General features: G+C 46.9%; 2 protein-coding genes and 1 long non-coding RNA gene across 4 annotated transcripts; 2 read left to right on the top strand and 1 right to left on the bottom strand.

The window, feature by feature from the left end:
• The first annotated feature begins 639 nt into the window (after positions 1-639).
• Positions 640-13,911, top strand: LOC109738227 (carbon catabolite repressor protein 4 homolog 4). 2 transcript variants are annotated; one of them, XM_020297330.4, is made up of 10 exons: positions 640-872; positions 950-1,029; positions 1,154-1,203; positions 1,298-1,347; positions 4,696-4,765; positions 5,244-5,365; positions 11,936-12,045; positions 12,350-12,500; positions 12,679-12,826; positions 13,320-13,911. In XM_020297330.4, the coding sequence occupies exons 1-10, from the start codon at positions 754-756 to the stop codon at positions 13,608-13,610; spliced, it is 1,191 nt and encodes a 396-aa protein (XP_020152919.3). In that variant the 5' UTR covers positions 640-753; the 3' UTR covers positions 13,611-13,911. The 2 variants fall into 2 exon arrangements, with proteins under 2 accessions (XP_020152919.3, XP_073353947.1); XM_073497846.1 differs by lacking the exons at positions 4,696-4,765; positions 5,244-5,365.
• Positions 13,912-14,220: 309 nt separating this feature from the next.
• On the top strand, positions 14,221-14,883 carry LOC141021978 (uncharacterized). Its single transcript, XR_012182933.1, has 2 exons — positions 14,221-14,325; positions 14,459-14,883. It is a non-coding gene; the product is annotated as an uncharacterized lncRNA (long non-coding RNA).
• A 1,386-nt stretch (positions 14,884-16,269) lies between these two features.
• Positions 16,270-19,409, bottom strand: LOC109738226 (probable folate-biopterin transporter 7). The gene is made up of 2 exons (XM_020297329.4): positions 18,933-19,409; positions 16,270-17,672 (listed from the first exon to the last, which is right to left on the bottom strand). Exons 1-2 carry the CDS (start codon positions 19,213-19,215, stop codon positions 16,633-16,635), a joined length of 1,323 nt encoding a protein of 440 aa, XP_020152918.1. The 5' UTR covers positions 19,216-19,409; the 3' UTR covers positions 16,270-16,632.
• Between the last annotated feature and the right edge of the window lie 8,443 nt (positions 19,410-27,852).

Genomic DNA, 27,852 nt, shown 5'->3' with positions numbered 1-27,852 from the left:
GTGCTTTTTACTCTCGGCAACATGCCATTTTGTTCTGCTGTCAAAGGCGGACAGAATCGAACCGGCGAGTCCAGATAAAAAAAGAATCGAACCAGCAAGGGTGAGTGGAGCACCCATGGGCAGCGTCGCGCGTTGTTGCTCCAACGGCAGAATCCAACTCCAGCTCGAGGCGCAGCCACGCACGCCGGTTTACAGGCTAACCGCACCAGGGAAAATATCAGGTGCTCCCATCCTTGGGGTGCTTCCCATACTCCAACTTCAAAAAATCAATTTTAAATGTTTCAAAGAATTCTGAAAAAAATATGAATGTTCACAAGAAATGTAACTACAAGTCCAAAATTTTTTTAGATCCAAACTCTAAAGGAAAATTAAGAAACGAAAATGTGAAATCTAGCATTAATAGTGCCATAAAAAGACAAAATCAACATTTGACACTATTTAAACCTGAATTTATCTTTTTTTGTTTCTCAATGTACATTTCGATCTTGGACCTGAAATTTTTAGGGGTCGTAGTCACATTACTTGTGAACATTTTCGATTTTTTTGAAATTTTTGGTACATTTAAAATTAATGTTTTGAAGTTGGAGCACGGCGAGCACGTGATATTTTCCCAACCGCACCACCGTGGACACCGAAAAAAAAAACAGAGTTCACAAGGCGGAGTCCGACCCGGACACAGGGAAGCAGAGGTCGCCTTCCGCACACACCATCTTTTCCTTTTCGGTTGCGCGCAAGCAAGCACAGCGGCCGCCGATGCTCCTAAAACCCCAGGCAATCTGGGCGGCTTCCCTCCCTCTCTTCCTCGGCCGCCGCCTCCTCCCCAAATCCAGCCCCTCTCCTCCTCCCTCCGGCCGCCGCCTCCCCTTCCGCCCGTAAGCAGCTCATCCTCCCCCTTCCCCCCCTTCTGACCTTCTCCATCTTCTCTTCTCATGCTCTGACGATGGTTCAGGATTTGCAAGCGGCGGATGAGCGCGCAGGCGGACCCCAGATTCGCCCCTCTCCCCACAGCGCAGTCCGAGGCTGATGCCGGTAAAATTTATGCTCCCTACGCTGTTGAAACGGGGTCATCGTTACCCGTGATTACTCTGACTGCTCCTGTATCCGGGCAGCTCCGATGTGGTTAGTATTGACATCTTTTTGGGTTGGCTTCCAGGGGCAGACGGGTACCAGTTCCGGCTGGTTTCCTACAACATACTCGCCCAGGTATGTCGGCTGCTGCGTTTTACTCTGTGATTGTACTTATTATCATTCAGCCGTATGGACAGTGATGGATTGAAGAATTTGCTCAACATTGCAGGTTTATGTGAAGAGCGCATTTTTTCCCCATTCTCCATCCGCGTCTCTTAAGTAAGCTCATAATTATTAAAGGGAGTGTCTATTTCCATGTCCATCGAGAAATTTGTATTTCTAAGTCGATTATGTTGAACGTTGATTTTTCTATCCAACCAAATAACAAGTATAGCACATTTTAGAATTGTGTGTAACTCGGTCGACTTAGAAATAGAAATAACAAATCTCGAAGAGTGGATTGTGAAATCCTTACTTCTAAGTTGATCCCCGGTGTTAATTATTCTATCCAATGAACATCTGGTAGATTTGTGTGTAACTTCGCTGGCTTGGAAGTAACTGTTCTCAATCGACTTAGAAACAACAATTCCCATTGTCAAACTATTCATATCATTCTGCTGGAATTTTAAATAATTGATTCTGATTGAAATCATGGGATGCGCTAAGTAACCTCTTGTTGCTTGAGCATTGTGCACTGAAGATCACAGACCAATCCCTTTTTTCTTAGCACTTACATCTAAGAATTTGTAATTCCGTGAGCAACGTGCTCATTTTTATCATATGCGCATTTTGTATAGTATCCAAAAGGTTACAAGCTAAATGTATGCTGTGTGAATCGTAATCAAGCTCGCATTGCCACTTGAGGCTCTCTCGAAACAGGCTCTCCCCCTGCTTTATAGATAAAGCACAAATCAAAGTACACGGCCAAACAATACAAGTTAGTGAGGAAGCCCTCTTACAAAGCAGATACTAGGATAACCAGACAACACAAACGCACGCGACTACGTTGCCAGGAAATAACACAGCTAGGCCTGAAAACAACGCCACGGCAGCACCCTCAGGAGGGGAGACAACGCTAAGCATCGCCACTGCGGAGTCCGAGACAGACAAGGGTCTTCACCCAGAACCCCGGCACGGAGAGGAGATTCACAACGATATCCTCGTGAGGAGAGCGGCAACCACGGGCACTGCCATCGTTGGCGCCAAAGCGCTGAGCTTTCGCTTGGCAACTCACCCATGCCTCCATGAGGCGCCCAGGACAACCGCGATGAGCACCGGCTAATAACGGAGAGCGAGCCTGAGCCACCCGCCGCTACACCTCTTGCCGCCCACATGCCCAAGAGGCATAGCGACCATGATCGCCATGGTGCTCGCCGGAGAGCCAACCATGAGGTTCGCCATCTGGGGCCGCCGCCACGGTGTCCATGAACCGAGACACCGCCGACCGTCCACATCACAACACACCAACCCCGACAGGAAGAGTAGAAGGCACCTCTTTCCACACCTTGCCCGACATCAGCCCCCGGGTTTGGGTCCACACCTCGCCTGCATCCCCAACCAGTCCAGGTGGATTGGGTGGGGGTGGGGGGGGTGGGTGGGTGGGAGACCCTGAGACTGCCAACGGCCATTGTCGAGCAGGCCCTGCCCAAAGCCCTCTGGCTTGGCCTAGGCAAGCACAAGCTCACACGACGCCAAGTCCGTGGCCATCGGCGCCGATCAGTTCAACGGCGTCACGACGACGACCACCACCCACCACGCCCGCGAGGACATCGCTCGCGGGCATAACCCGGAGCGAGCCCAACCACACCTACCTAGGGCGACAACCCAAAACCGCCTCAGACCCAGATCTGGCCCGCCCGAGCATAAACCCTAGTTCAGAGCCACCGCTGCCGCACATGCAGCCGGCACGACCGGCACCTGCCCAGCCCCGTGCACCGCCGGCTCGGGCCCAACAGAAGGGAGGTCACTGCCGCCACCCTGCGCCTCCTGTAGGACCACAACCACCGAGCCGTCGCGGCCACCATACACCTGCCCCATCGCCCCGACTCACCTCGGCCCAGCGCAGCCGTTCGAACTCGGGCCCAGCAATGACCACCGCCGGGAGGCATGGCAGCAGCTTCAGGCCCATGCCACCCACCGACCAGATCTGGCCGTCGCTGCCCAGGCACGCCCTGCCAGTCACCATCATCGCACCTGGAACCGTGCCTTGCTGGGGGGGGGGGGGGGGTTGGGGTGCTTCGCCCCTGCTGTGTGAGAAGCCGCCAGAGCCCCGCCACCGCCAAGCGGGCTTCGCTCGACCACAGCGGTGAGGGAGATTCTGGGAGCCCAGTGTTTTTTTTTTCGTTTTTCAACCACCCCGTAGGGCGCCACTCGAGGCTTCCTCGTACATTTATTTAGGATATTCCATACAGTTGTCTCAGTTGGCAAAACCCACCCTAACATTATTTTCTGTAAGCATGAAATCCTAAAAAAAAGTAATGTAGAATGGTCAAAAAGTGCTGTTAGAAAAAGTGATTAATTAGCATCCAGATGAAATTCATGTCCCCAAAAGATACCAACTTTCGTAGCACACATATATTTATTCAACAGGTATAATATGATATTCAAATTTAGCCCTTGGTTCAAAACATAGAGGGATCGCATGCTCTGGATCTGCCAAACTCATGCTTTTCTTATCAGTATTTGCATTTTAATAATTTCCTACTATCTCCTTGCGCTCACTTTCCGTCCTCCTTCCTTGCACAGTCTCTTGTATGATATTGTGTTAACATAGAGATGATACATGAGAGAGATGCATGTCAACTACCATTACTCTAGTGTTTACTTGTTATTTTACAATGCAACTGAAATGAACACCGAGAGAATACGCAAATAGAGAAATCTTATAGGTAAAAAATGCCACATGATAAGTTTTAGTTTTATTTTTCAAACTCAAAGCGACAACTACGACTTTCGAAATTTCCCGATTTACTAACAGACTATAGTATGTATATTTGTGCCAAATTTTATGAGGTATTATTTTCATCTAAATTTACAGACATCTGTTAAAATGCTCATGGTGGTGGGATAAGCAAGGCTAGGCTCTAAACTAGAGGTCATGAGTGAATCACCATCTTGCGATGGATCTCATCACTTTTTGGCCATTACTCCCCAGCCATCCTTTGCCAAAGTCTCATTTCACTCCCCACCGGCTCTAACCACCACCGTTCTGAAGTTAGATCTGGCGCAACAGGCCTGTATCGGATATTCAGATTGAAGCGGGTGTGAGATCTGCGACGGTAACTCGCAGTGATAGCAAAGAGGTTGCTAAATGTCAGATCCATTGTCCCCAAACCAGGATTGACGATCCATTCGCACTGATTTCCTTTTCCCTTGCTTCTTCCACCTCTCTCATGTAAAGTATAACACTAGCACCACGACTGCCATGTATACACCTCCATTGCTTTCTTATGCTTAGCAATAGTAACCATAAACCATCTTCCACAATTGAACTGGCACATGGTTGCTATTTGGTGCACTTGTTTTATTTCAGGATTAAAGAACACAGTTCTTTCTTTCCTTTCAGTTCTTGCCCTAATTCTATCATCGGCTTTGGAATTCATGTTTACTTTTATGTTTGGAAAATAGGTGGAAAGCTCGTTCAAAAGCCGTTCTAACAGAACTTAAGAGTTTTAATGCTGACCTCATGTGCATACAGGTTGGGTCTCATTTCTGATGTTTTAATAAATTTCTGTAGTGTGATCATATCTAGTTTTGTTTGTTAGAGCTATGCACAACATGATTTTGTTAGTCATTTTTACACGTAGGCTTCAGTAACATGCCCATCCTTTTTTTATGTGGATATCCCTATATTTATTTGCAAACGGATAGATAAAATAGCCAGATATGGAACATTCTTCTGAAGATACTACTTGAAGCTATCATGCAATGGAGTTGCTCTTAGTGTACACTTTTGAATAAAGGATAGACCCAGTGCATAGAAGCTCCTACACAAGGTCTGGGGAGGGATTATAGGAACCTAGTCTTACCCCTGAGAAATGCAATGCAGAGAGGCTGGTTCGAACCCAGGACCTCTTGGCTCAAGTGGGGAGGACTTCACCACTGCGCCAGGCCTGCCCTCTTAGTGTTCACTTTAGAATATTCCTTATTTTTTTACTGGTTTCTGCCTCTGACAGGAGTTGGATGAATATGAGACATTCTATAGGAAAAACATGGAAAGTACTGGATATTCAAGTATTTATGTCCAGCGATCTGGGGACAAACGGGATGGATGTGGTATATTTTATAAACCAAAAAGGTAAACATGTGCTCTTAACTGATGTACATGGTGCATTAGTTACTGATTTCAGGACAGCTCCTTATTGAACCTCTCCCTGCAACTATATTTGTTATTGTGCTCTAATCTATATTCAGCTTGCGAATACATTCCCTGTAAAATAAGCAGCTAATAATGGACAAAGCTCGGCACGAGAAAAATAGTTACTTTTTTTTTGAAATGTTCACCGGGGGGGAAAGGCTCCCCACCTGAATATATATTTCAAAACCTGCCAGGTGTTACAGAGTTAAGAGTGTTGCGAGGATAGGAACTCACGCCACAGACCGGCGTGGCCCTTTAAAGTTACAGATTTTAGTCTATGAGACCAAACAATCAAATCATCCAGGATAGCTCTCAAGGAGTTTGAGGCCACAACCTCTAGTCCTTGGAAAACTTTCTTGTTGCGTGCGTCCCAGATTTTCCAAAGAATCAAAAGGAGCATGAAGGGGCGGACCGTGGTAGGCAGCGGATCCGGAAGCGTCGTGCTGAAGAGACTTGTGATAGGAGTGTAAAGAGGGCAGATGCCGGCTGCTCTCCAGATCCTGCGAGCTGCTGGACAAGTAAAAAAAAGGTGTTGTCGATCCTCAACCGAGTGAGTACATCTAGGACAAGCTGAAGAGTCCAGAATGTTCTTCTTATGCAGATTCTTCCTTGTGTTTAGGCGATCAAGGTAGAATAGCCAACCGAAGATCATAACCTTCTTGGGAACCATTGAGTCCCAAATATCATTAAGCATGGGGTCCGAGAGGTGATCCGTAGGGCCGCATATGCGCCCTTTGTGGAAAAGGCAGCGCCGTTAATCAGGCGACGATCGTCCGGTACCTGAGAGAGTGCACAGTCCTGCAACAAGGAATTAAGAGAAGCAAGTTCTGCAATCGCAGTAGAGGTTAGTCGATTACGAAGAGCAAGTTCGATCCCATCCTGCAAAATAGTGACTACCAGGCCATGTTGGTTTGTGTGGTGAGAAAAAAGAGCTGGGTACACTAAAGCCAGGGGTTCCGGCTTTAGCCAACGATCTAACCAAAAAAAAGTAGAGCAACCATCTCCAATAGTGCACTGGGAAATCTCTCTCAAACTCTGAAGATGCTTGAAAATGGTTTTAGCTAGGAAGGAGCTGTTTTTGCCATGTCCAATGTGAAGAGGCGAATGGTGTAAGACCCAATCCTTCCAGGGAAGGTTTGAGGAGTGTAAAAATTTATAAGCAAATTTCAGCAGTAGACAAAAGTTTTGTGCGCGAAGGTTTTTTACACCTAGACCACCAGCTTCTCTAGGGGTACAAACTTTATCCCAAGCAACCAGGCATTTTGCCCCAGAGCAAGTGTCATCGTTAGACCAGAAAAAGGTACGTCGTCTCTTGTCGATAGCTTCAATAACCTGGACAGGAAGAGCGAAACAGAGCATAAAATAGGTAGGGAGGCTGTCAAGAACGGCGGAGAGGAGAACAAGCTTGCCACCATGAGAGAGAAGTAGCGCGCACCACCCAGCTAGGTAGATATCACACCGATCGATGACTGGTTGGAAGGCTGAGGGGGGGAGTTTGTAGGGAGAGAGAGGAAGGCCGAGATAAGTTTGCGGGAAGGAGGAGATATAGTGGCAAGGTCAGCTGCCATAAGAGCTGCGTCAGTGGGATCAACATTAAGAGGGATAAAGGTGGTCTTGTCAAAATTAATCTGGAGACCAGTGGCCGCAGCGAAGCTATCTAGAATACTCTTAAGGTGTTTTGCGGCCCCGGGCGTAGCTTTTGTTAGAGTTATAATATAAGTCATGTATACCCCTTTGTATTTATCCCGTAGTATAAGGGGTTTCCTGCATATGTACCACACCTGTACATGTATATATATCGGCCTATGGCCTCATGGGAATACAAGTTGCATATTCCTAACATGGTATCAGAGCCTTAAGTTTTTTTTTTCCGCACGCGCAACTCGTGCTCTCGATCCAATCTCTGGTCCACGCAGCCGCCGTCCTTCTCTCCGAGCGGTGCTGCTGTCCGGCGCCTTCACCAACTGCAGGTTCATCCTGCTCCGGCGCTGCTCTCTCGTGCCCCCAATCCCCACCCCGCCCACCGATTCCTCAATCTTCGCCGCGGCGGGACCTCCACGCCGGGACGCCTCCTTCCCGGTTAATGGTCGAGGCATTCTTAGCACCTCATCTTTTCATGTTCCTGATGTTGCTCATGTTCCTCGACTTACCATGCAGCTCCTTTCTGGTGGTCAGATTGTTGACTCCGGTTGTCGGGTGATTCTAGACTTTGACTCTTGTTCTGTTCTGGACCGTCACACTGGTGCTCTCCTTGGTGCTGGCCCCCGACACCGTGACTCTCAGGGTCTCTGGGAGCTTGACTGGCTTCACCTTCCCTCCGCTGCTACCGCCGCCAGTCTTTCCCCCTCTGTTGCCTTGTCTACCAGCTCTTTTCAGCAGTGGCATCATCGCCTTGGTCACTTGTGTGGCTCTCGTCTCTCATCCTTAGTTCGACGTGGTCTTCTTGGATCTGTCTCCGGCGGTGTGTCTTTAGACTGTCAGGGTTGTCGGCTTGGTAAACAGGTCCAGTTACCTTATCCTCATAGTGACACTATGTCTCAGCGTCCTTTTGACCTGGTTCACTCTGATGTCTGGGGTCCAGCTCCCTTTGCCTCGAAAGGAGGTCATCGCTACTATATTATTTTTATAGATGATTTCTCTCGATACACCTGGATATATTTTATGTCTTCTCGTAGTGAGGTGTTATCTATCTATAAGCGTTTTGCTGCCATGGTTCACACTCAGTTCTCTACTCCTATTCGTGTTTTCCGTGCTGACTCTGCTGGAGAGTATATCTCCAAGATGTTGCGTGGAGTCCTTGCTGAGCAGGGTACTCTTGCCCAGTTCTCTTGTCCTGGTGCTCATGCTCAGAATGGCGTGTCTGAGCGCAAGCATCGTCACCTTCTTGAGACGGCTCGTGCGATGATGATCGCCGCCTCTCTTCCGCCTCATTTTTGGGCCGAGGCTATCTCCACTTCCGCCTATCTCATCAACCTTCAGCCGTCCGCTGCTTTGCAGGGTGGTGTTCCTTTTGAGCGTCTTTTTGATCGTTCTCCCGATTATTCGATGCTTCGCTTGTTTGGTTGTGTTTGCTATGTTCTTCTTGCCCCTCGCGAACGCACCAAACTGACCGCTCAGTCTGTTGAGTGTGTCTTCTTAGGCTACAGTGATGAGCATAAGGGCTATCGTTGTTGGGATCCTATCGGCCGTCGGATGCGTATCTCTCGCGACGTGACTTTTGATGAGTCTCGTCCTTTCTACCCACGCCCATCTTCCTCGATTTTTTCAGTGGAGGATATCTCTTTTCTCGCTTTTCCTGACTCACCTATCACCCCCGTCGCGCCTGTGCCTATTCGTTCCACCTCCTCTGCTTCTCCACCTCTAGTCGATTTGCAGCAACAACCATCTTCTCCGGTCTCCTCGCCTAGCATGTCACTAGATTCTACACCTTCATCTCCGGTGACTTCTTCGTCGTCACCCCCCGATTCTACCTTGGCCATTCCTCCTTCTATTGTTCCATCTTTTCCTCAGCATTACACTCGTCGTTCACGACCTGTGGATGCCTCCTTGGATGAGTCGTCCTCTTCCCCTCAGCCTCCTTATGGCTTGCGTTCTCGTCCTCGTCCGCCTGTTGATCGCTTTGGATTTCCCAATGCTGGTGCTGCTGTTCTTGAGCCGACTTCTTATCGTCAGGCTGTCGTTCATCCTGAATGGCAGTTTGCGATGGCAGAGGAGATTGCGGCTCTTGAACGCACTGGTACCTGGGATCTTGTTTCTCTTCCTCCCGGAGTCCGTCCCATCACTTGTAAGTGGGTCTACAAGGTTAAGACTCGCTCCGATGGTTCTCTTGAGCATCACAAAGCTCGTCTTGTGGCTCGTGGTTTTCAGCAGGAGCATGGTCGTGATTATGATGAGACTTTTGCTCCTGTGGCCCATATGACCACTGTTCGTACACTTCTTGCTGTTGCCTCTGCACGCCACTGGTCTATATCTCAGCTTGATGTTAAGAATGCCTTTCTTAATGGTGAGCTGCGTGAGGAGGTGTACATGCAGCCACCACCTGGGTATTATGTTCCTGATGGCATGGTCTGTCGTCTTCGTCGCTCTCTCTATGGCCTTAAGCAAGCCCCTCGCGCCTGGTTTGCGCGTTTTGCCTCTGTGGTCACTACTGCTGGTTTTTCAGCAAGTGCTCATGATCCAGCATTGTTTATTCACCTTTCTCCTCGTGGTCGGACTCTTCTTCTTCTCTATGTTGATGACATGATCATCACTGGGGATGACCCCGAGTATATTGCCTTTGTAAAGGCCCGTCTTAGTGAGCAGTTTCTTATGTCTGATCTTGGACCTCTTCGCTACTTTCTTGGGATTGAAGTCTCTTCTACCTCTGATGGCTTTTTTATATCCCAGGAAAAGTATATCCAGGATCTTCTTGCTCGTGCTGCTCTTACTGACGAGCGCACTGTTGAGACTCCTATGGAGCTCAATGTTCACCTTCGTGCTACTGATGGTGTTCCTCTCCCTGACCCGACGCGTTATCGTCATCTCGTTGGCAGTCTTGTCTATCTAGCTGTCACTCGTCCGGACATCTCTTATCCGGTTCATATTCTGAGTCAGTTTGTCTCTGCTCCCACATCGGTTCACTATAGTCATCTCCTTCGTGTTCTCCGATATCTTCGGGGCACGATCTCTCACCGTCTATTCTTTCCTAGCTCCAGTTCTTTACAGCTTCAGGCCTATTCGGATGCTACGTGGGCTAGTGATCCTTCTGATCGCCGTTCACTTTCTGCTTACTGTGTTTTTCTTGGTGGTTCTCTCATTGCCTGGAAGACGAAGAAACAGATTGCAGTTTCCCGTTCGAGTGCTGAGGCTGAGTTGCGAGCCATGGCTCTTTTGACGGCAGAGGTGACTTGGTTACGATGGTTACTTCAGGATTTTGGTGTTTCTGTCACTACACCGACTCTGCTCTTATCTGACAGTACAGGTGCTATTAGCATTGCGCGCGATCCTGTGAAGCATGAGCTCACCAAGCATATTGGTGTTGATGCTTTCTATGTGCGCGCTGCTGTGCAGGATCAGGTCGTTGCTCTTCAGTATGTGCCTTCCGAGTTACAGTTGGCGGATTTCCTGACGAAGGCCCAGACTAGAGCACAACATGGCTTTTATCTCTCCAAACTCAGTGTTGTTCCTCCACCATGAGTTTGAGGGGGGGTGTTAGAGTTATAATATAAGTCATGTATACCCCTTTGTATTTATCCCGTAGTATAAGGGGTTTCCTGCATATGTACCACACCTGTACATGTATATATATCGGCCTATGGCCTCATGGGAATACAAGTTGCATATTCCTAACAGCTTTAACTATGATAAGCGTGTCATCGGCGTATTGAAGGATGGGACAGGGAAGGCGAGGGCTTAGGGGGTGCAACAACTTACCTTCACTGTTGGCTTTGATGATCATTTGTTGGAGGATATCGGCGACAATAATGAAAAGGTAAGGGGAGAGAGGGTCGCCCTGCCGGAGGCCATTTTTGCATTGAATCCACCTCCCCGGGATGCCATTTAGCATAACGGCAGTGGATCCAGTGTTAAGGAGAGAGTTAATCCAGTCGCACCACCGAGGGGGGAAACCTCTAACCTGAAGGGTATGGAGGAGGGTCTTCCAGCAAACAGAGTCAAAAGCTTTCCGAAAGTCTAGTTTGATTATGAGGGAGGGGGTTTTCCTTTTTGCACAACAGTGAAGGATATCTGCAGCGTAGAGGAAGTTCTCAGAGATGTTACGATCAGACAGGAAACCGGTCTGGTCAGCATGCACCAAGAGGGGGATAAGGGGTTTTAGCCTGTTGGTTAGAAGTTTTGCGACTCCTTTGATAGGACAGTTTTGAAGAGAGATGGGGCGGAAGTCAGCGGGGGAGCGAGCATCGGAATGCTTTGGAAGGAGGATTATGAGGGCCCGGTTAAGGCAAGAGATATCGCTATTTTGGGCGTGAAAGTCTGAAAGGAAATGAGTTATCTTCTCTTTGAGGATGTGCCAAAATTTGCGGTAGAACCCTGGGCCGAAGCCGTCCGGTCCAGGACTAGCATTCTTGTTCATGGAGAGGAAGGCATTGGTGATTTCGGCGTCTGTGAAGGGGGCATCCAGAGAGCAGAGTTGTGGAACGGGTTCTGGGTATAAATCCGTGAGAGCGAAGGACCAGGTTGGCTGAAAGGCCGTGCCGAGAAGGGAGGCGTAGAAGTCAGAAAGAATGTTGGATTTAGCATCGTGGGAGAAGAACTCCGAGCCATTTGAGGCAGACGCGTGAAAGAAGCGAGAGTTTTCATCTCCTTCTAAGGTGGTGCGAATTTTTCCACGCTGGATCCAATATAGGGCTTTCTCACGAAGCGTGCATTGGAGAACTTTAATAATGACACGACGGAGAGCCAGTTCAGGAGACGAGAGGAAACGAGATTCTTCGACGAGGAACTGTTACAAGAGTATTAGTTACTTTTTACATCATCCAATTATTTTTCCTGACCATTTTCTTATTTTTGCAGTGTGGAACTGTTACAGAAGGAAGTAATACATTACAATGACTTGGTGGAAACATGTCATCTTAATGATAATGTAATTAGTGCTCCCTCGAATAATTCTTCACCATCAGAAGGTAATATGAAACGGATCACATAATGGACACACTTGCATGGAATGTGGACATTTGAAGTTGTGAACTGGGCACTTAATAAGTAAATAAAAATACTTATCTAAATCTTTGAAATAATAAAAAAAAAATATCCAAGCTCAACAGCTGAAGCTGAACGTCCGTCATTGCCTAATTACTATATTTCTTGGAAGATGTGTTGTCTGTCATCATTATCTAGTGCTACTTTTTTTCTCCCTGTACTTTGGCTGGATATGTTCTTTGTTCTGATGATGTGCTTAAGATTATTTTGTATGATGTTTTCTGACAGAATCTAGTGGAAAGGAAGATAATAAGAAACGTGGAGATCCAAATGATCCACGTGTGAGATTGAAGCGTGACTGTGTTGGTTTACTTGCTGCTTTCAAGCTTGGCGATCCTTGTGAGCATATTCTAATTGTGGCGAACACACATATTTATTGGCAAGTAAAATAGCTCATGTTCTCTACTGTTCTGTGATTTAAAGATGTTTTCGTCATTCGACTCATTCGACTCATACTTTTGCCTATTTCATTTTACTATATGTATTTGATGGAAGCTAGTTTTCAGCACGTGTTTGGGTTTCTTATACATGTTAACCTGTAAAACCTGATTTTACAGGGATCCAGAATGGATTGATGTGAAGTTGGCTCAAGCAAAGTATCTTCTTTCAAAAGTCTCTGAGTTTGAGAAAATTATCGCAAATAAGTTCACCTGTAAACCTTCTGTGATCATTGCTGGTGATTTTAACTCTACCCCTGGTGATAAGGTATTTCTGGCATCTGCTGTATTGCTTTCTCAAGCTTTTGCAACTATTGTTACAATTATTATTATAGATTGCAGAGTTTAGTTACACAGAAATTATTATCAAATACTACCTCCGTCCGGAATTACTTGTCGCTCAAATGGATCAACCTTATCCAGACGACGTGACTTGTACATAAATGACCTGGTCAAAATGACATTGTTTTAGCTCCATGGCTTTACTGAAAGATATCGGGAACATTGTCCATGTGCTAACATCTATTCCAGTTATGTGTGTGGCATATTGTTATCATGATGAAACATATTTGTGTAGGGACTGGTAATGCGCGGTCCAATAGCTGCTTTATGCTTTTGAGCTCTTGTTTATGCCAAAAACAAAGCATTCTATCCTTTTGTCTCATGTGTGGATAATCTAACCCAGATTCAGTTTCGTGTGCCACCTCATTTCAATTTGGTTCTCTTTGTCACCTCAGCTAATTTGTTACTATCACTTCCAGGTATACAATTACCTTGTATCAGCTAGCTCCGAATCTACGGACGAAGCCCTGATCAAATTGCACAGCCTGTATGCTGAGAACGGAGGGGAGCCGGAGTTCACAAATTGCACTCCAGGTTTTACTGGAACATTGGACTACATATTCCTGTCGGAAGGCGGTTCAGTAAAACCTACTAGCCTACTTCGGATCCCACGAGGGGGTTCCCCGGATGTGGAAGGAGGCCTGCCCAACTTCCACCATCCTAGTGATCACTTGCCAATCGGTGCCGATTTCCAGGTACTTAGCAGCTAGCTAGCTAGTGCCTAGGGCGGCCGGTTGCATTTTTCGACTGTGGCGGCAAATGGCCCTCGAACTGTTGGCCATGGTCTGCGTGCAGTCTAGGTTAATCATAAGGCTGGGGTGCATGCAATGACATCTCACAGCCACATTTTCTGGTCGTTCTTCAGAAGCAATTTGTCAATTGATAATGGTGTACTTTGTTTCCTTTTGTGCGTGCGTGATGGTATGAATGTGAAGAAACATGCGCCTTTTGGTATTCGGCCAAAGAGGTATGTGCGGTATGTGCATTTATCAGTGTATGCATTTCCCAGAACACTGGACTAGAATTTCTTAGGCCCTCCTTTTTGATTTTGAGGGAAGGCCTTCATGGCTAACTTTATTGATAATTAAACAGCGTTTACACACAAGATTTGCAAGTAAGCAGCTGTACTAAATCAGCGACACACAAGATTTGCAAGTAAGCAGCTGTGCTAAATCAGCGACAGATTTAGTAGTCTGTATTAAATCAGCGACAACTAATATGGAACGGAGGGAACGAGTACAAGACAAATTATTAAGAAAACTATGGTTAGCTAGCTCAAAAGCCACACCGTTAGCCTCACAGCATGATTTTTCTTTTTGAAGGTAAAGCAAAGCTTTATAACTTAACGGTGTCCGGGCATATCACCCGTGACACAAACAGCCAGTTGGGGTGGTACAATTGAGTTCCAACTCATACAGTCATTTGGTAAGCACATACGACCGATTTTTAATAGTTCATGTGCTATTGAATTTGCCTCACGCTTACAGTATGAAACACTTTGTTTGGAGAACCACATTTTTCAGTTGGAACTTGATGTCTTCAATGGCACTTTGCATAGGGTGAGGAGTCAACCTTCCGCAGATCAAGTGCTTCAACTAGGAGCTGTGAATCAGTTTCAAAGGCCACTCGAATAGCTCCCAACTCAGCTGCTATGGCCACTGCTGCGGACATAGCACACACCTCCGCACCAAATGCATCATGTACGTGATCCTGACGCCCTGCATGGGTGGCAACTACATCTCCTTCCGAGTCTCTGACCGCCACACCCCAACCACTGAATGACTGACCTGGAATGATGGATCCATCAATGTTTATTTTGAGAATATCAACTTCATGTGGTTGCCACTTTGCTATGCTGCTCTTCGATTTGTTCGGTGCAAAGAACTCAACAGCCTATTTGGTAAACACTCGGACAGGGTAATGGGAGTTTGTACAATGATGTTTATGAAGGGATTAGGCATGAAAAATAGATTTTTACTCCCATTCTCTTGTTTGGTGTATGATGAAAATTGACGTGGGATAAAACTCTGCTCATGAATTAACAGGGTATCCTCTTGAAAGAAATCGGTGGGAATTGGCTTCTCCAACTTCCATTCCTCTTCCCACTTGAACTCCCACTCCCTCTAATCAAATAGTGGATTTTTAATCTCCTCCCCCCTCAACTCCCATCCCCATCTCTAATTCCCCTGAATCAAACACATTATTCCAGCCAATTAGCTTGCGTCCGGCGAACTAGTTCCATTGTGGGGACGGCCATCTCCCCTTCGCGTACTTTATTTCTATTATTCCACTAATGCCACCAGAAGGTAATGATTAGTATTCTCTTCTTCTCATCCAGCCCCCACAAACGCTCTAGTATTGCATATACGTCTGAAAATTGCTCCAGCTCTCTTCTTTCCATCTCAAGAGACAGCTCACGTCAAATTTCCTTCACAGCTTTACATTTGATGAACAAATGGCCCCCATCTTCTGTAGCTCTCCCACAAAAGAAGCATTTATCACACTCCAGTTGCATACCTCGATTCACCAGGTTTGTACACAGGGCCAACGATTCATGTTTCATCCTCCAAACAAACATTTGCAGGTTCCTTGGGCACGGCATTTTCCAAATGCGTCTCCAAGAACTGTCGCCTGAGTTTTCGAGCTGACCAGCAGCCTCTGAGCTATTCCCTGGTGCCCCATTTCGTTCTTGCTTGGACAATTGGACCTGAAGGCGGTATGCACTTCTTACTGAATGTCTGCCCTTACTGTCAAAGTGCCAAGCCATGAAATCTTCTGCTCCTTCCCGAAGTGGAATCTGTAAAATGTGTCGTGCATCCTCCGCCCAAAAGGTGTCCCGAACGAGTTGTTCATCCCACTGTCCAGTTATTGGGCAGATTAGTTCATTAACCCGGGATAGGAGATTTGCACCCTTTGGTGTGATGACCTGTCGTCACAGCATGAAATTGACCTTCACTATTGACAATTTATGTGTGTCCTACAGCTTTTGAAGAGTGTTTAACCAGTATAAAGATTTATGTGTTCTTTGGCTCCCTACAAGTAACCGTTTTCACCCAAAAGTAAAACATCAAACTTTAGAAGGTCACCGAATACACATCTATCCTTGGGGTTTCTCATGGCTGCATAGAGAAACATTGGGTGCAGCGTCTGAAAAATGTAGGATCGCAAATCGTATAAATGTAGATTCTACTAACCAAAATTGTATCCTAGAACCAGAGGAGTTAGTTTGGATCATAAAGTCGTAGAACCGTATAACTTGTGCTCACCTAAATTGCTGAATTAGTCATTCGGAAACAGGTACAATCAGTTCGTTACATGAAAGATGGACATAGACTTTTCCACACACAAAGAATGAAAAGAAATGCAAACTGGCAGACCAAAGACAATGAAAGTAAATACACAATATGCAGGGTTCAGCTAGTTACATAACTCAGAAAAAACTAGTTACAGTCTTACAGAAATTAAAAAGAAAAGCTACTTACACCCCCAAAAATTATCATATACTCCTCAAAGACGAAAAGAATGATGGCACATGTATATCTGCTCTTGCCTCTTAAGACGATTCCTGAAAGGCCACAGAGCACTCGGAACTGAAGAACCTAATCCTCTCTTGGGTTGTTTCACATATGATGAAACTGGAATTTAGGCAGCCCCATACTCAAGCACCGACAAAAGTTCGAAGGAAAGCCTCGCAGGCACCAATACAACCTCTTTGGATCCTACAGATGGATTCTACTCTTCCTTCTTCTCCTTCCCTTTCCTCTCTTTAATCCATGATGAGCAAAATAGCGGCAACATTGTGCATGCAGCCTCAATCAACAAGCAAACCGGCAGCGCTGAGAAATCATCTCCAGATACCCCCATGAATTCAGCAAGCGCAACCCCAAGATATCCGCTGATGATAATAGACAGGGCAAGTGCAGACATGACAAAGGCCATAACCGATCCCTCGCACCCAGAGGGGCAAAGGCTTGCGATAAGAACACTGAAGGGTAGCACCTTGAAGAACATGAGGCCCTCTAGCAGCCCTGAGAACACAATGGTGTATAAGGAGTCTGATATTCCCACCTTCCTGTACACTCCCTGGACAAATAACACGTCTGACAACATTACGACTGCTGTGATGAACTGCAGAGCTGATAAGACCTTGCGTGCAGAAGTTGTCTTGAAGCACTTGTTGTATGCCATGCTCCAAGCCAAGAGAGCCACTTGCCCAAAAACCTTGGATAAACCGATGATGGATGAGTCAAGTCTTAACACTTCAGTCTGGTAGAAGAACATGGTCCCGAGTAGAAACGGTATGGCAGCATAGGACACTGAAAACCATATGACTGACCAGAATATTTCCGGCATACAGAGCGCGTACGACAGCTCTTTGGTTTGTTTACGGATGCTGGAAATCACTGATGTATTAGTAGTCGCCTTTGGGAGTTTGAGGGAGCTCTCAGGTATAGCCACAGTAGTGAAGAACTGGAGCACGAGAACGATTGCGAAAAATAGGAACATGAGTTTGGGGGAAAAGTAGCTGAGAGCAATGCCACCTAGGAGGTTTCCTAACGCGCCAGCAGAAGCGCCAAACATACAAGCAAAGGATTGAAGCTGACCCCCTGAGGAAGAGGTTGCCTGCTTCCCGGCCTCCGCTACAATGGCATCATTGGCAACCTCACATATGGATGCACCAAAGTTGCTCAAGAGGAGAAAAATTGTAAGAACCGGAAGAGAAAGAGACGGCCAGAGGGCAATTCCTAACCATGAAACTGCCTGCAAGAGAGCTGCAACCACAGCAATAAGAGGTTATGTTAGAGTAGTCAACTATATTAGGAGAAACAGTTGTGGTGTTGTGTAGCACACAGTGCGCATCTTCAGAAGCATCAGTTATGGCGTTTCACAGGGTGATAAATATGAGTAAATCACACTAATTTTCCTTATGCATCTGATTGTGCTAATTATATATTAACAAAATATCAGTGGACTTCCAACAATTGGCCTGTCAAGCTCGAAATCACTTGGTTGGGCTTTTTTTATGCCAATGTGTTCATGAAGTGATCGAGAAAGACAAGATATCATAGTCACTAAAATCGCCATAGCTCCCTGAGTTTACTTAACTGCTCAGATATCTAAACCAAGGGGGTCAATGGATTGAGCTAACTTCTAAATGATGTGAACTAAAAAAGAGAATCAAAGACCAAAGTGATTCTAGTCAATTAAAATTTGATGGTATTGCACAAATTATGAATTCAGCATGGAATCTGAGGATGTGCAATCTTAAGTTTTGTGATGCTGGGATATGACAGCACACCATTCGTCCATCTTTCGAATTTCATCATAACACTTGTGCACGGCAAGGGCCACATCCAAGGCTGAGAAAAGATACACGATGACACCCTGGTTGCTGCTCCAAAAGGCTACTCCGCCGAAAGATGGAGAATGATGGTAATCAGAAGAAAAAACGAAAAGGGAAAGTGAAAGTGAAAGAAGACAAAACGCATGTGAACAATCAAGAGGACAATTGTGTTCAAGTATATTCTTTGCAGCGTTGTCATTCGCCACATGACACCGATGTACAAACAAGTGAACAGCACGCAAGAAAGGAATGTGGAAAGCTCTAGCGTGGTTCGTATCATTTTTCTTCCTTTCTCCAAAGACAGCGCAAAAGAGTAAAATATCCAGCTGCACGTTCCTACACTGCTCAGAATTCCTACACCTCGTCTAATCAGTGATCAAGTGCAGTGAAAAGGCGAAATTGTGCGCGCAACATGGACAGTGCAGGGAAAGTGAAAATCTCGGGGAATTATGATTCTGTATCGCGAGCGTGGTTCCGATCATTCCAGGTTAACCGGTAAAGGGAGGTACGGAATCGAGCGTGGTTCCGAGCATTCCACGTTATTATCCGTTAAAGTAAGGTGGGTATGGAATCACGACGAGGATCATGGCGTCGGTCGCAGATTACGGAAACGGGCGTTGTCGGTAGATCTGAAAAGAAAGGCAATGCGATAACGTGGGGGGTAAAGGGAGGGAGGGAGGGGACGTACCGCCGATGGCGACGTATGGCAGGCGGCGGCAGCCGCGGATGGGGACGGCGTCGGAGAGGAGGCCGAGGAGCGGCTTGGCGACCATGGGCAGGGTGGCGGAGGCCTGGAGGATCTGCAGCGAGGAGGAGGGGACGCCCATGGCGTCCTTGAGGAAGAAGTTGACGCCCAGCCAGGGGAAGAGCCGGAAGCCCTGCACCCAGAACCCCACCCCGATCACCCACCGCTGCGTGGCCGCCGCGGCCGCCGCGGCCCTCTCGCCCTCCACCTTCTGCTCCTTCTCCATGGCCTCCCTCCTCCCGCAAATCCGACGGCACGGAGTCCCGGCTGATCCGCGCGTCGCCGGACCTTCTGTGGTCTGCTCTGCTCCCGATCCAAGGGAAGGGAATGAGGAGAGACTGAGAGCTCGTGGTGGCTCTTGTGTTGTACACTACCACCGGGGGTGGAAGGACACGTGGGATGGTTAGGTGTTATTTGGCCGAACTGAGAAGTGATGATGCATTGCAGGGGAATGGTTGGCACGAGAAGAACCAACACGTTGCCACGGCCACGCGGGCCCGGAGCCACGTGGGCCAGTACCAATCGTCCATGTGTGCATGGTGGGTCATCGCGTTCCAGGATGTCGGCATGCCTTCTCGGTCGGCCTCCGGGCCTTTTTCCTATAAAAAGAATATGTAGCTTCATCAGATTTGGATATTTGAGGTTCACAAATTGCGGGAGTCCCAAAATAGGCAAGAGTGGCGTTTTGGGAAGCATATGCTCCTGGTTTTGAAATGTGTTTTAAACGTCACAATTTTTGATAGAAAGTTTCGCGCGTACAACTCAACATTCTACATGTTCATACAGTCTTTTTTTTGAAAACCCACATCTTTTGTGTCGCGTGTGAAAAAGACAAAATTCGATGTTAATAAGGGATTTTTGTTAGATATTTTTTTTTTGCCTTTTTACACATGCCATAAAAAATGTTGGCTTTCCGCAAAACTTGACGTGCGCACATAGAATGTCGGATGTACATGCCATTTTTTTGCCCAGAATTTTTTGACATTTTGAAATGTTTAATACCCGTGGCAGGAGCATATACTCCCGTGTGCCAAAGTGAATATTCGGCAATTGGTTTCATTTTCTTATAGATTCTCCGCATTACAAAATCATCGGGTTCAACAATCATTGGCCCATAAATTTATGGTTGATATGAGAAAAAAATGGATTGGGCAGGGTATATCTGGTGGTTGCGCTTGCTGCCCTTGCAAATTGTAACCTCCCGTGAGGGCAAGGACAATGGCAGGGAGGCACGCGCTGGCAGTGGGGGCGGCAACAATGACGATACACGCTGACAACACGGTGAGTTGTGGCGGCGATGTTGTGATATTTAATGGTGGCTCGATAACATCGTGTGTATAGGGTAGGTTGCATCTCCCTCTCTCTATATAGAGTGAATTGGGGTGAACTGAGGGTGTGATAGTGACTCCATATAGTGAAATCTCTACAAATTCGTAAGTGGCACTTGGGCTTTGAAAAACTTGTTCATGTATATCCTGACGTCGAGCATACCATATGGCCCAAAGGGTGACCAACATCCGGGTGAACTGAGAGTGTGACATCGACTCCATCAATGAAAAGATCCGTGTTTAGCGTCAGGTTCTCTCATTGGATGCATGGCGTACACTAGTTCCACATCAGCCAGAGCCCAAACGCAGCGAGAGACTATGCAATCCATGAGTGAGTGCCTCCTTGAATCCTCCACACGCAGAGAGTGCAGTTGTTGCAAGTGGCCATGTCGCGATGATGGAGAAGATCCGCTGATAAGCTATGTATCTTTTTTAACTGATAAGCTATCTATTTAGTTAAGCTTCAACTAATCGTTTTTTCTGTTTCTTCTCCCATGTTGTTTGTCTCCCCGTCCAAAACGAATCCGACAACTATTGTGGGATGAACGAATCGGCAGGTATTTAGAGCGCACATTACGGCTACCCAGGGCGGCCGCCCATACTCGCCCCTATGGTGGCGCCGCTACGGTGTTATTAATGTCAAAAAATACAATTTCGTCAAATTATTCTGGTGCCACATACTTGTTTAAATTTTGTTTCCAACAACCTTGTGTGAACTTGGTTGCTTATTTTATAGAATATAGTCCGGCCAGTGTAAAATACGTTTTTCTGTGTATTAGAAATAAAAGAAACTATATTGGTGTCTTGTCCATCTAAACATACATCTATACAATTGGCAACAATTTATAGGGGCTATAGCAGTGCAACAACAAAACTACATAAGCAATCAGTGCTCCTCAAGTTAGTTAGTCAACATATCCGTTAAACTGTTTGAATTTATTTGAATAGTCAAGCTTGTCTTGCTTTCATGTCCAAGTTCATAGTATATTAACTACGTAGACATATTTGTGATTTTTTTTACTAAATTACTACGCAGGAAGATATGTTAACATCGACAGGTCCACGTAGAGGATTAATAGTGTTTGATCATATATATATTGAGTTCAGTCTAAAGGTGAAGGGTGATCTTGATGAAGATTTTAGCAAAGGTGTAAATGTGAATGTTGGAGCGGGGTGGCTATTATAGCCGCAACCATCCCGGACGGAACAAGTAAAACTGACTCCTCTATAGGGACCGAGAGTATATCGACCAGAGGGGGGGGGGGGGGGGGGGGTGAATGGGAGATTCAAAAATTCTTTCGAATGTTTTGCATCAAGCTCAAACACAACAGTGGAATAAACTTGAACAAAATGAAACTTAGGCACGTATCCTACTGAGAACAAATCTTTCGATATAGAAGACAATGATGCCTCGAGCATAGTATACTATGAGCTTGACTATCACGACGGTAATACAATGCGCAAGCAATAGCAATAGCATGAGGAGAGACAAAGTGCAAATAGTGAGGTAAATACTGGCAGAGATGAAAGTACTGAAATAGAATGATATGCAGCAGTGTACATGCGAAAGATAAAAGATCAATGAGTGAAAAAAAATACATGATCAACACAGAGCACGAAACATAATTCCTAAATGAGATAGAGAGTAAATAGAATGAACCAGAGGTGCTCGAGGGCGACAAGTGTATTTGGTAGACTAGTTCATCCTTCTGCCAAAGGACTACATCTGGTTGGAGAGACTTGTGATTGAACACAAGAGCAAACCTCTCTCCATCATATTCTCCTTCAACTAGGAGCTGATCAGACTTTAGTTGTTTTCACTCGTGGTAGATGCTTGTCGGCGATCTCCAAACCTTTGACAGACTTCCTTCGCAAACCATAATTACTCTTGGTTGCTAAAGATCTTGCTCGGCGAAGACAACGACTCTTCAATTACTCGAGCCAACACCGATCCGTCTAGAGAGTACGCAGCTCGCAAGAGTAATAGGTACAAGAACTCTGACTCAGAACTACTGTGATGCTCAATGTCAGTGTCAAAACCAGCCGATCTCGGGTAGGAGGGGTCCCAAACTGTGCGTCTGAGGATCGAAGGTAACAGGAGACAAGGGACGTGATGTTTACCCAGGTTCGGGCCCTCTTAGTGGAGGTAATACCCTACTTCCTGCTTGATTGACTTTGATGAGTATAGGGGTTACAAGAGTTGATCTACCTCGAGATCGTAATGGATAAACCCTAGATGCCTAGCCTGTATGATTGTGTTCGTCTCGGCGGACTAAACCCTCCGGTTTATATAGACACCGGAGGGGACCAGGGTTGTACAAAGTCGGTTTACAGAGAAAGAAAACTATACGACTAGCCGCCAAGCTTGCCATCCACGCCAAAGAGAGTCCCATCCGGACACGGGGAAATGCCTTCTATCTTATCTTCATGGCCCATTAGTCCAACCCATGTCACATAGCCCGACCATCAAAGGACCCCTTAATCCAGGACTCCCTCAGTAGCCCCCGAACTTGCCTTCAATGACGATGTAGTATCCGGCTTTGCAAGGCGGGTTCTCCATTGTACTTCGGATTGACGATAGTTCGGCTGCACAGTAAATACCATTTTCTATCGTTTCTTCGCTGCCGTCGCCTCGGCTTCCACGTGTCAAACGAATGTGAACAGTCTAGTTTTTTTTACAAATAACCCCTTGATCGTGCGGGAAAGGCGCCTATTTAAAGAGATTAATTAGATCTCAGAGACCATTCCCCACCCCGCGGAAATCCTTAGAACTCTCCATAGGAAATCACCCAAAAATGGCTAGTGCTCCTAGCTCTTCCTCGCGCCCAATGGCCCTCAAAAAGGCGACTGGGAAGTTGTTCAGTATCCCACGCCCATCTGAGCAAACTTCAGACGCAGGGATATCTTCCGCCCGTGGATCTAGTCTCGGTTCGGGCTGGATTAACTTTCATCGACGGTGAAGCCCTGGCGGAGAATTTCCCCAATCCTTCTAAAGAGGAGCGGGTGTGCTTCGTCTCCTTCCTCTTGAGAGGCATAGGATTTCCTATTCATCCTTTCCTCAGAGGTCTACTGGAGTATTATGGCCTTCAACTGCACAATCTGATGCCGGGCTCCATCCTGCATATCGCGGGCTTCATTGCTCTTTGCGAGTTGTTCCTAGGCTGCGAGGCTCATTTCGAGCTATGGCGGAAATTTTTCTGCCTCGTCCCCCGCTCCCAAAAGGGATCTATATTCGAGGTGGGCGGCGCTGAAGTATGGCGCATAGCCGGGACTGGATGCCGTCCGGCACTCCGAAGAAGGCATCCGAGGAGTGTCCCTCAGAGTGGTTTTATATTGAAGATGTCATTCTTCCGGACCCAATCCCACGTGGTCTTCCCGAATTCTCCAGCGCTCCTTTAAAGAAGCGCGCCAGCTGGCGCCCCCGAAGCCTCGAAGAAGAAGATAGTGTGGAGGTTTCGAGACTAGCAAGTAAGATCAGAGTACTTGCCAACTCCGGGCTATCAATAATTGAGGTAATGGCAATTTCAATAACCCGATGCGTTCAGCCGCTCCAATGTAGAGGTCTTCCCATGTGGAATTATAATGGGGAGGACGATGCGTCCCGTTGTCTGCGCAAAGGTCCAGACAATTTTGCCGCCCTGGCCACCATCTTAGCTCACCTGTACAAAGTGGAGAAGGAAGACTTCGCTCGTTTGACATGCCGGGAAGGCTTTTCCATGTACAACCCCATCCCCTGGTTGAGTTTTTTGATTATTAGCCTTATTCAACCTTTTTCCAGAGTTTATGCTAATCGAACTTAATCCGGCTACTTTTAATAGGAATGGAGAAAGGTTGTCGAGGGGATCTACGGCCGCGCTCCGTAGCCAGAGGACCATGTTCGAGAACTGGATCCCGGATATATTCATAGAACTTAAGGAGGGAGTCTTTTATCAGACAAGCTATGATGGCACAAAAGTGGCTATTATAGCCGACTACCCCGGCCTTCTCCCCTCCTCTCATGTAAGTACCCAGGAGACGTCTCCTCCAAAAGAGTTTTCCGATTGCGCCTCACCCACCGCACCGTCTCATGCTCCGAAGGGGTGGCGCTCGTCTCGCCGAGCTGTATCAAAAGTGTCTTCTAAGAAGGCGAAACCTGCGCAGGGCGAGTCTTTGAAAAGAAGGGCGAACAGTGACAATACCGGGCCCCCGCCTTCACCAAAGAGGTATAGTTTTTGACATGCACTTGGTGGATAGACTGAGTTGTGACGTTTTCCGCTGGACCATTTTTCAGGAAGAGCATATGCCGGACTATATTCGGGGACCTCGCCGGCCATGTATCGACCAATCCGGCTCCGGACCCTGCCGTAAGGACTAGGGTTGATACGGGCAAAATGTCGAACTGTCATCTCCAAGAGGATTCAGATGATGTATCCGTCACCAATTCTGAAGTGGAGAGTGCAATGAATCATTATCGGCGGAAAGAGGCCATGCGCGATCCCAGTTTTACCGTAGAGGCATTCCATGCCCTCAACTCTGCGGATGCATATATCCGAGCTGCTCGGGATGGGCTTGCCGGAGCCACACACTAGCTTTCAAAGGATATGCAGGTAAGAGCTTTTTGTAGATTCAATACTCATGTGCCAGTAGCCCCCGAGACTTGAAGCAGTTTGGCCCAACTGATTTAAGGGTCGTTGTATTATCAGGTACTCACGGAGAAAAACAACATGCTATCCAAGGAGCTTGAAGAATGTCGGACCAAGCTAACTGCTGTCACCGCCGAACTGGAGAAGTCCAAGGAGGCACCACATGGTAAGGTTAATCACTGTCCGAAAAATACGATTCTGCGCCAACAATGATTTTTAAATATGCACTGTTTTGTTTATGGCGGCAGGATCGCCGAATCAGCTGGAGGATAGACTGAAGGCTGCGCAGGCGGATAAATAGCATGTCGAAAGGCAAGAAGCCGCTGGTCAACGTATATTGACATGGACCAGGGATGAGAAGAACAAACTACAGGATGCCAACATCAAGCAAGCCGAGGAGCTAAAGGACGTAAGAGCCCAACTGTTGGATGCCTTGAAGGAAAATCGGAAGCTAAAAGGCGGCATATTTAGTATGTCCCTGAACCTAACTTTCATAAGATCCCCTGATGGAAATTCTTTACGAGATTTGTTCCTGTAGTTTGTTAATTGGGCTACCCGAAGGGGAAGTGTCCGGATTGCAAGCCGACTTGCTGCAAGAGCTATCCAAAGTGCACGAGCGAGCTTGGAAAGCAACGAGGAATATGGTAAGGCTTTATGGCCATCCGATTCTCCTCTAGGAATGATGGGGGAGCTCGTGGAGTTATTCAAGGGAGCTCGTCTTCGTTTTGAGCTGTGGAAGGCACGGTATACCGGACTTGATCCGAACCATATGGCCCGGGTCAGACCTCGGGGACCAGACGGACAAGAAATTCCGGTTAGCTTGGTGTACGACCAAGTAAAGATAGCCGCCAAATTTTCACAGCAGGACTGTAAACTAGACAACCTGATAGATGGCATAGATAAAGAGTAGGCACGTGATTTTATGTGACAATACACTTTATCATCAAACTTATCTCCGACCCAATTGTAAAAGATTGTCATGGCAGACTTTCCGCTTCAACCTCTGAAACCCCAAGGGTGGAGTGTTTCCGAATACTATATCTGTGGGAAACACCAAGTATGTTCGGAAACCAGGCGATCCGGTCATAATGCTTGAACAGACAAACTATATTCGGGGAGTTATGTTATATTACTTTTTAACGTAAGAAACATCTTCCAGAAAGAATAGTTCCGTTAAGGGTTCCTCTCCCTGGGTCAGCATGCGTTTATGCATGACTAAGCTGTGATGCGAAAGAATCACATGAGTCTTTGTATTTTGGTAGTTTATATTGCTACGAAGGCAGTTTGTCGTTTGTCCACCGACCAATTATTCCCTTAAGAACGCTAGCTTTCGGCTTCACCCATCTGAGGTACATATCCGGATGACCCGGTTGTAACAATCGCAGAGGTGCTCCCTTTATGCCCTAGCCGAACAAGTGGGAACATAGGACATAAGCACAGGAGCCAGGCAACCCAGCTTGGCAAAAACTTAAGTCATAGAGGTGCATATGATGGCGAAGACAGGATGTATATGAGCAAACAACACACATATATATGGTGAGCTTTATGCTCGAAATGATAATAAGCTTCTATTGAAGAAAGCCCCCAGTTATGGTGGGGTGTGTACATTTAAGGATGTATACCCCTCAAGTGTGCGGCTTACCCGAACACACGCTAGAAGTCGTAAAAGAAACGAAAAGAAAAAAGGAAAAAAGTGAAAAAGGAGAAAAAGGTAACGAACAATGTGTCCGGACTTAGGCGTAGAATCTTCGGAGTCTGGCAGCGTTCCATGGGTTCGGCTCTAAGGGATTTTCCGATGCATTGCGAAGGCTATAGGCTCCTCCAGTGAGAACTTCATCTATAATGAAGGGACCCTCCCATTTGGGCTTGAGCTTGTCCTTTTTCTTCTCTAGTAGGCGTAGAACGAGTTCACCGACATTATAAGTCTTAGCCCGCACTTCTCTGCTTTGGTATCTTCGAGCTTGTTGTTGGTAGAATGCGGAACGGGCTTTTGCGACAACGCGCTCCTCCTCCAGACCATCTAAGTCATCTTGCCTATCGATCTCGGCCTCTCTCTCCTCGTACATGCGCACTCGGGGTGAGTCATGAATAATATCGCAGGGCAGGACAACCTCTATGCCATACACCATGAAGAACGGTGTGTATCCGGTCGTGCGATTGGGTGTGGTCCGCAGCCCCCAGAGTACAGAGTCAAGCTCCTCGACCCACTGTTTATCCAACTCCTTTAAGGATCGCACTAGTCTGGGTTTGATGCCGCTCATTACTAGGCCATTGGCCCGTTCAACCTGAACGTTTGTTTGGGGGTGATACACGGAGGCATAATCGAGTTTAATACCTAGATTAGCACACCAATTTTTCACCTCATCGGCTGTGATATTAGAGCCATTGTCCGTAATAATGCTATGTGGGACACCGTAACGATGTACGACACCGGAGATAAAATCTATCACCGGTCCGGCTTCAGCCATTTTTACTGGTTTGGCCTCTATCCAATTAGTGAATTTATCAACCATAGCCAGTAAGAATTTCTTCTTGTGGCTTCCCCCCTTTAAGGGGTCCGACCATGTCTAGCCCCCAGACCGCAAAAGGCCAGGTAATGGGGATTGTTCTTAGGGTTGTGGGCGGCATATTGCTTTGGTTGGCAAAGAGCTGGCACCTGACACAGCGCTGCACAAGGGCCTGTGCATCTGCTCGGGCTGTGGGCCAGAAAAAACCTGTGTGAAAGGCCTTGCTTACGAGGGCCCAAGCTGCGGCGTGATGGCCACCAAGGCCAGCATGTATTTCGGCCAAGAGTTGCCGCCCCTCCTCTTCGGAGATACATCTTTGAAGGACTCCAGTAGTGCTTTTCTTGTAGAGCTCTCCTTCATGAACCTTGTAGGCTTTCGAGCGTCGAACGATGCAACGAGCCTCATT

This window comes from Aegilops tauschii, chromosome 1 (genome assembly GCF_002575655.3).
Source record: "Aegilops tauschii subsp. strangulata cultivar AL8/78 chromosome 1, Aet v6.0, whole genome shotgun sequence".
Lineage (NCBI taxonomy): Eukaryota > Viridiplantae > Streptophyta > Magnoliopsida > Poales > Poaceae > Aegilops > Aegilops tauschii.
Note: the sequence above shows the minus strand (reverse complement) of the source record. Positions and strands in the feature narration are given on the sequence as shown.

Excerpts from the sequence above, each read along its gene's own strand:
- LOC109738227 (XM_020297330.4), top strand. The coding sequence starts at position 754 with ATGCTCCTAAAACCCCAGGCAATCTGGGCGGCTTCCCTCCCTCTCTTC. Across the intron at positions 1,204-1,297 it reads CCTACAACATACTCGCCCAG|GTTTATGTGAAGAGCGCATT; the intron begins GTATGTCGGCTG and ends TCAACATTGCAG. Across the intron at positions 1,348-4,695 it reads TCTCCATCCGCGTCTCTTAA|GTGGAAAGCTCGTTCAAAAG; the intron begins GTAAGCTCATAA and ends TTTGGAAAATAG.
- LOC109738226 (XM_020297329.4), bottom strand. The coding sequence starts at position 19,215 with ATGGAGAAGGAGCAGAAGGTGGAGGGCGAGAGGGCCGCGGCGGCCGCG. Across the intron at positions 17,673-18,932 it reads GCCATACGTCGCCATCGGCG|CTCTCTTGCAGGCAGTTTCA; the intron begins GTACGTCCCCTC and ends CTGTGGTTGCAG.